Below are 8,148 nucleotides of genomic sequence, written 5' to 3' on the forward strand. Positions count from 1 at the left end.
TTTCTGCCTTCCTCACCACCACCTTAGATCTTTATTACACAAGCTTCCTTACCTCAGTGACTCACTGTTATGCCTAGAACAGAACTGAGGCTAAGTCCTGAGCACGGCATCCAGGGACCTTCATTTTCTCCAGCTTCAACACCCTTCTCCCAACTCTGTAGCTTGCCATAGCTACAACTTATTTTAAACCTCACATTATCTTTCCTTGACTGCTTTACCTGTTCTCCAGGATTGGGTATGCTGTAGTGCCTGTATGTCACCAAGGCCAGGATTACAACTGTCTATAGGAGGAACCAATAGGCAGTAGCTAGTAAGAGCAGGACTCTTTTTTTTAAAAAAAGAATTATTTATTTTTACTTTCATGTGCATTGGTGTTTTACCTGCATATACATCTGTATGAGGGTGTTGGGAAACTGGAACTCCCAGGAACAGTCAGGGACTGTTATGTGAGTGCTAGGAATTGACTCTAGGTGCTCTGGAAAAGCAGCCAGTACTCTTAACCACTGAGCCATCCGTAGCCCCAAGAACAGGGACTTTTAGGTCTGTTTTGACCCAAAGACACTGTAACTTCTCTGAGCTTCCATGTCTCAGTAAAATGAAGATAACAGTATGGCCTCATAAGAACTAAACATAAACACGAAACATAGTGTGGGTTGGGGGCAAAGTTCATGTAATAAAGCTTCAACAACTGTTAGCTCTGTTTGATTGTTTGTGTTCTTCACAGTGTAAGTCTATCTATCCTTTTTTCAAGACAAGGTTTCTTTATATAGCCTCGTCTGTTCTAGGACTGGCTCTGTAGACCAGGGTGGTCTCAGACTCTCAGAGATCCTCCTGCCTCTGCCTCCTGAGTGCTGGGATTAAAGATGTGGGCTGCCACCACACAGCTAGACTAAGCAGAAATTCATGGTTATTATAGAGCTTTCGGTTCACACTCAGCCGACGCTTACTGAATGAATGAAGAGGCTGAGGGCCAAACTGCATTTCGCCACCCAGGTTACCGAATGTATGGTTTGTGTGTCCTGTCCTGAGTGAGCGTCTGTGTGTGCATTTGCCTGGGTTTGAGACAGTTTGGTGACACAACCTATGTTGGCCTGCTCCCTCGGGAGTGCTAGGATTACAGGCACGAGCCACCAGCCCAGCTGCACCTGCACGAGACTCCGTCTGAGCTCTAACATGCATTTATTCAGCAAATCTCTGTTGAAACCTGTGCCGAGCAGAGGTCGGTTGGATGGTGCAGAAGGCAGGTTGGAAGAGGCCCACTCAAGGCAGTAGGGAGCCATCATCTGCGTGGGCACCTCACGTGCCTGAGTGTAAATCTGACTGGTGGCTTGCTTGCTTGGTTTTTGAGACAGGATCTCATGTATGTAGCCCAGGTTGGCCTGGAACTAACTCATGGAGATCACCTGCCTCCGCTTCCTGTGTGTCGTCAAGGCCCACCTCACTGTAAATTCGTGCTGTCACACATCGTTTGCGGAAACGCTTCTCTGGGCCTCACCTTCTTTACAGGCAAAAGGATTTGGCGAACTTCTTCCAGAGACCTGCCCGTTTAAAGTGTCCAACACTAGCAAATAAAATAGTGGTAGACTTCCTCATACACCCACTTCTTTGGCCCTTTATAAGGAAGGAGAAACACGGTCAGTTAAGGAACACGTCAGACTGGGCTTAACAGCACAACAGCACAATGGGAGTGTGAGCTCAGTTCCCAGCGGAGGGCGAGGAAGCACTTCCAGGAGTGTGCTCTTGACAGGACGTGGGGAAATTCCCGGCGAAGGAAGGAAGGGACTTTTAAGGCAACGGAGGCTGGGGACTGCAGATCACAAGAGGCCTCCGAGGCTCAGGATAGCGTCCGGTTGCACTTACCGCAGTGATTCCTGAAGCGAGAGCAGGCAGCTTCTGCAATATCCGTCCCCTCGGTCACAGCTAGGGCGTAGGAGGGCCAAGAGCCTCGAGGGCTGCTTGGCCACGCGAGGGCAGCAGCGGTCCTCTCTGACCCCACCCTGGGAGTACGCTCAACTTTCCCAACACGGGTCCGCCCCCCACGGATTGGAAGTGGAGCAGCCCGAGTCCTCCCGGGGTCCCACACGCCCGCTCACCACCCAGCAATCCAGACATCTTCCCGGCGCGGTCCCTTCTGCTCAACCCTACACTCCGTGCGCAGCCCGCGGCCCGGGTGACCTGCGGCCACCGGGGGCCGGAGCGAAGGCGGGCCGAGCCAAGGGCCGCCCCCGTCGACCCTCCCCGCCCCCCTTGACGGGCCCGCCCCGGAGCGGTGCTGGAGAGTGGGGCGGGGCCGGGGTCAGTCTGAGCCTCCGGCACCGGCCAGCGCAGCTGGAGGCGGCGGAGCGGAAGGTACCGGGGCCCGAGCTGGGGGGTGGCGAGGCGTCGTGGGAACTGGCCTCGGTGGATAGCACTTTCCCGGTTCTCCAATCGCTCGGGGAGAGGCTCGGGAGGGGCCTTCGAGCCGGACATAGGAGGGCGCCCAGTAGGCGCTCTCCCCTCCTGGGCTCTCGAACCAGTCTCTTCCTTTCTGAGCTTTGCCTTCTCAAACCTCCCTAGCTGGGACAGGGACATACTTGGATCTCCGTGAGCGACCCTACCCAGAATCTCCAATTTTGGGCGCGGCGTAAGGAACAGGGCCTCAGACCGGCTAGGGGAGGGAGTTCTGGCCTGGGATGGGGAATGGCGGGAATAGGGGCGGGATGTGACCATTGGGGGGCTGCCACTGCCTGGCGAGTCTGGACTCCGCCCTAGGCTGGTTTTTGGAGCTGATCTGAGCTAAGAGCTTGAGACGACTAGGAAAGATCCCGCTACTGTGTTGTGTGTGTGAGTCTGACCGTGAGGAAAAAGCCAGAACAAAACACCCAAATCTCCCAACTCTGCCTCCTACCCTTTTGGGAGGTTTGGGAGTGTTAGGGGGTTGGGCTGAAAGCTGAGGCCCAGTTCTTCCTTCACTTCTGGCTTTAAAGTTAAGGAAGGTGTTGCCCAAAGAGTGATTCCTTCTCTAGATCCCAGGGGAGCAGAGTACAAAGGCCTGTTGGATCACCTGGGAAACCAAGAGAATAAGGAGGGCTAGTGTCCTGTCCCAGACCCCTCTCCAGGCCCTGAGTGAGATTTCGTTGTCTCTCTTAGGGTCAGTGGGGCAGTTCCTCTGGGGCCGCCTTTCACAGGGAGTGTTAGCCATGCCCTTTTGGCCTTGGGCCTAATGTCCTGGCTTGGCTTGGGTCCTCAATTCTTCTGGCCCCAGCAGAGGCTAGATGGGAAATCTTCTGAGCTGGGGCTCCAACCCTGCCCCGAAGTTGCAGCCTCTGCTTCCCACCATCTGCTGCCAACTGCCTTGCCATGGGACAACAGTAGCACTTGCATGCGGAAGTGACTAGGGTTTGTATCCGTCACCTCCAACACTGTCCACCCTGGGTTGGGGCTGCTGTCTCCAGCAGCCCGTATACGACCGGACTAGCTGAATTAATGGGAGTTGGGGGGTTACCTGGGCATACCTCCCAGACCTCACTGTCGATGGAGATAGGCCGCTGAGCGAATGCCTTCTTCCCCGTCTCTCGAGGGTTCCAGGGAGAGCCCCTTGTGGTGGGGGTGGGGTGGGGTGTGGGGGTTAAGTGTGGCTGTTCATACTCAACTCCTATAAATTCTCTGTGACTCATGTCCTCTTCCCTCACATCCCAGTTGTGTGTGTTTGTGTGTGTACGGGAGGGAGGAACTGCTCACGGGCCTGATGCTGGAGTATTCAGCTTCCTAAGAGGCAGGCCCAGGACTGGGTTGGAGGTGGCGGTGTGCTGGGAGTAAGGGAGCTCAGCTGAGCCAGACAGGATATGGGACTGAAAGGAAAAGCCAAGTTTGGGGCCGAGAGATCAGGTTACTGTCCCCTTCTTAACTGCTCCCTGCCTAGTCAAAGCGTAGACTGGTCCTCATTAGTCTTTTCTTTTGGGGCTCCTCCCAGCCCAGGCTCTAGCCCCCTCCCCCTCTGTGCTTCCACCTCATCTCTACTCCAGAGGTGGCTGGCACTCTCCTTCCCAGGCCCAGTAGGCCTGGGGACCTCAGTGGCCTGGTCAGAGGCCCTGAAGAGAAGCCGTGAAGGTGTGGGCTGCTTGTTCATGTGTGCTGGGGTGCGGGACACAAGCAGAGCCTGAGAGAGGCAGGCTCCTTGCCTTGAGTCATAGGGAGGTGCCTGCAGGGCCTAAGGGTCTGCTGGTCACAAGGAGGAAGGGGCTGTTCCGGAGTGGGTGGAGGTGATTCCCAAGTGGATTAGCTCCCGTCACTGCGGATAGATGTGTGGCTCCCCATAGCGTAGTCATTGTCCCCTGTCAGGGGCTGAGTGACCCAGTGTTGCTGCCAGGCCCAGGAGGGGGGGGCACAGGCTGCCTGACCGTGAGCTGCCAGGACTGAGCCTTCTTTGTGTGACTTGAGACTTTGGGGAAGGGATGGGGTGAGCTGGCAAAGGCAGCCAGATGCTTCCACTGTCCTCTGGCTTACTTTCTCAGCCTCGGTTTTCACCTGTGGAGTGCCATGTAGGCAAGACAGACTCGATCACAACAGCCCTGCTTTGAGAACCATCCCTGCACCTTATGTGTCAGACTCTTAGAGATGTGGCTAAACCTCACTGAGCCTCAGTTTCCTACTTGGTCAAAGTAGGAAGGCCTGGGGTCAGTGAGATGGCTCAATAGGCAAGGGGACTTGCCAGCATAACTACCTGAGTTTGATTCCAGGAACCCATGCAAATGTAGACTTGACTGCAAAGTTGTTCTTTGACTTCCACCCCCCCCCCCATAAATAAATAGGGTTTTGTTATCAAACAGGAAGGCCACCATCTACCTAACAGGCAACTAGAGATCTGAAGATTTATTTATTTTTTCTCAAAATGCCTAACAAAGTTTGTGCATATCCAGGGAGAGACAGACCCCTAGGGGCTCCACAGGTGGTCTTTGCTTTACCTGCAGCTGACTTTGTGACCCGGCAAGCAAGGCTCCTACTGAGGGACAATCTATTCTAGTTTGCATTTAGTGATTATTAAAACTGTCCAAATCCTGGTAACACATTAAACTGATAGGCAAGGCAGATAAATCTAGGTCTTCGGGGGCACATCTGAGCACTTCTCAGATGTTCTGGGTCCTGCAGTTGAATGGGCAAGATTTAAGCCATTATTCCTGGCTCCCAAGAGTCATCCTTCTCCTTCTGATCAATTGTAACCTATCTAGGAAGACCTGTCCTGAGTAGCATTTCAAGGTCTTTCGCCTGCAGGATTGGTTCTTGGCAAACCCCCTTCCCTTCCTCTGCTGGATGTTGTGGTTTCCAGGCAAGCTTGGGGGGCCCAAGATAAGTGTTTTTGGACTTACTGGATTTCCTCCCCTCTTCAAATCCCCACTGCCTCTTGCCTGCCAGTTTCAGTCATGGCCGCAATCCGAAAGAAGCTCGTGATCGTGGGCGATGGTGCCTGTGGGAAGACCTGCCTGCTCATTGTCTTCAGCAAGGATCAGTTCCCAGAGGTCTACGTCCCTACTGTCTTTGAGAACTACATCGCAGACATCGAGGTCGATGGCAAGCAGGTGAAGGCCAACAACCCTGGCCCCCCAGTCACGTAGGGTCCTAGTATGTTCTTTCTTACCACCCACGTACATCTTTGCTTCATTTCCCTGCCGGAACCAGCAAAAGTTAGAAAGTGAAGCTGTAGCCATAGAAAACCTGGACGTACCGTCTGGTTTGACCACATACTGGCTCTGGAATCTGAGCCAAGTCCTTTGCCTCTGGGCTTAACCTCTCCCCATTGCAAAATGTAAATCAGGACAAGATCTCCCCCAAAGGGTTGCTGGAGGAATTAAATGCTGCTTACAGTAGCAGCTCATACTACACAAAGATCAAAGCCATCTTAGACTTTTCAAATGGTCTATCATTGGTTTTGTGATTGGTCACTACAACCCGGTACACAGCAAGGGCTAAAAAGATGTTCGGGTAGTTTATAGGAACAGTGATTTCAGAGGGCCTTGAGGTGGTAGGGTAGAGGCCCTTGGGCTAGCTCTAGTCCTGTGTGTCAGGTGGAGCTGGCTCTGTGGGACACAGCAGGACAAGAAGACTACGATCGCCTGCGGCCTCTCTCCTACCCGGACACCGATGTCATCCTCATGTGTTTCTCCATTGACAGTCCTGACAGCCTTGGTAAGGCTTTGGAGGGATTGAGAGCATTTGGTAGCCCCCATCTTCAGAGGCTCTGGGGAGTAGGGGGAGTGCTGGGAGCATGTAGTCCCTGTAACTCTCCGTTGCTCTGGGGACAGTGGCCCTTGGGATCAGGGGTCTCCACTGCAAGGGGCTTTGAGCTGCGCAGGGTGCTGCTTGTTCAACAGTCTTGTGACTGCTGTGGAAGGCAGAACTTCTGTTGCTAAATGGGTTCATCTACATCTTTTGTGATACCTCTGCAGAAAACATTCCTGAAAAGTGGACCCCGGAGGTGAAGCACTTTTGTCCCAACGTGCCCATCATCCTAGTGGGGAATAAAAAGGACCTGAGGCAAGACGAGCATACCAGGAGAGAGCTGGCCAAGATGAAACAGGTGGGTGGGGCAGCTGGTCAGTGAGGAAACTTCCTCGGACAAACTTTCCAGCCAGGATGGAAACAGCTAATAGCCAGCCTTAGATGGGACTGTGATATTTCAGTCACTTCCTGCTGTCCCATGTCTGAATGTTGGGAGGAACTGGAAGAGTCCTCAAGTAACTGAAGTGTCAGAGAAGCAACAAGTCCAAGGGCTTTTGTTGGAACTTATTCCAGTTTACGGCTGGGGCTACTAAGATGAATGAAGGACCCTCACCTCAGGCAGCAGCTGTGTCAAATGAGGTCGTGGAAGCTGTGCTGTTAGAGTGCCCTGGGGAGGGAGGACCTTATAAATGGCTGGAACGCTCGGCTGTGTACGTAAAGGCTTGTTAAATGACTCTAGCCAGAGGCCTGTTTTATCTAGAGGAAGGTTAAGAAGGTAGGCTGCCCTGGAGGAGGCTAATTAAGGTTTTAATTGGGGAACTGATGCCTAGTCTGTATGTTAGTGGAAAAAAAAAAAAAAGATTCTGGCAGCTATGTAGGATGGACTAGAGCAGCACTTCTCAGTGGGTTTGTGACCCCTCGTCAGACATCCTGCACATCAGATATTTATGTCACAATTCATAACAGCAACAAAACTGAAGTTATGAAGTAGCAATGAAAATATTTTTTATGATGGGGGTGTGTCACCACCACACGAGGAACTGTATTAAAGGGCTGCAGCATTAGGAAGGTTGAAAAGCACTGGACTAGAGGAAGGTGAGGACCGAGGCCAGCTGCGCACTTGTTCAGAGGAGGGATAGGTGCTGTGGGAACAAAGCAGGGTGGGAGGAGAGGAACGGACAGAATTCTGAAATGGCAACTTGGGTCTTATGTCTCCAGTCTGGAAACTGCCTGTGGTCAGCTGACCTGGATGTTCTGCAGGGCCAGTCTGGAGGATGCTCACTGGCCCCTTCTTTTGACCCTGTATCTTGTCTTATCAGGAGCCTGTTCGATCTGAGGAAGGCCGGGACATGGCAAACAGGATCAGTGCCTTCGGCTACCTTGAGTGCTCAGCCAAGACTAAGGAAGGGGTGCGGGAGGTATTTGAGATGGCCACTCGGGCTGGCCTACAGGTCCGAAAGAATAAGCGCCGGAGGGGCTGTCCCATTCTCTGAGTTCCTCAAAATCTCAATTGCCCCTCCCGCCCCCGCCACTCCATCCTTGTAGGACTCCATGCTGCCAGTTTCTTTTTTGGTTTCTTCCTGCCCAGGACTGCATGAGTTTTCCCAGCCCCAAGTTGGAGCTGGTAGGCCCTTCCTCCCTGCCTCTGGGAACCAGGCTGGTGCCCTGCCCTTCCTGAGCAGAGCCCCTCCTCCTGCTGCATTGGTCCAGGGGTGGGGCTCTTAGTCCCTTTGGCCTTCCCCATATCACACACCAGCACTTTATATATTTCTGACTCACAGGAGGAGTCTAGGGTAAGGACTGGGATTTCTGCTTTGGGTAATAGCTTAACTTGGTGGGAAGGCAGGACACGAATAAAGGTCAAAGGTTGCACCATGTGTGGCAGCTTCCTGTCTTTCCTGGCCTACCTTGGCTGTGAGCCTGGAGTCCCATCTTTTTCTTCATTTCCAAGTT

The 8,148-nt window shown here is 53.1% G+C and overlaps 1 protein-coding gene across 1 annotated transcript; it reads left to right on the forward strand.

The window, feature by feature from the left end:
• The first annotated feature begins 2,292 nt into the window (after positions 1–2,292).
• Positions 2,293–8,072, forward strand: Rhoc (ras homolog family member C). Its single transcript, XM_055628867.1, has 5 exons — positions 2,293–2,349; positions 5,392–5,555; positions 6,042–6,162; positions 6,423–6,553; positions 7,515–8,072. Exons 2-5 carry the CDS (start codon positions 5,400–5,402, stop codon positions 7,686–7,688), a joined length of 582 nt encoding a protein of 193 aa, XP_055484842.1. The 5' UTR covers positions 2,293–2,349; positions 5,392–5,399; the 3' UTR covers positions 7,689–8,072.
• The last annotated feature ends 76 nt before the right edge of the window (positions 8,073–8,148 follow it).

The sequence above is a fragment of the Psammomys obesus genome, unplaced genomic scaffold (genome assembly GCF_907164565.1).
Source record: "Psammomys obesus unplaced genomic scaffold, mPsaObe1.curated_primary_1811, whole genome shotgun sequence".
Taxonomy (NCBI): Eukaryota; Metazoa; Chordata; class Mammalia; order Rodentia; family Muridae; genus Psammomys; species Psammomys obesus.

Coding starts and splice junctions, on each gene's coding strand:
- Rhoc (XM_055628867.1), top strand. CDS start 5,400: ATGGCCGCAATCCGAAAGAAGCTCGTGATCGTGGGCGATGGTGCCTGT. Junction 5,556..6,041: donor TCGAGGTCGATGGCAAGCAG/GTGAAGGCCAAC, acceptor CCTGTGTGTCAG/GTGGAGCTGGCTCTGTGGGA. Junction 6,554..7,514: donor AGCTGGCCAAGATGAAACAG/GTGGGTGGGGCA, acceptor TTGTCTTATCAG/GAGCCTGTTCGATCTGAGGA.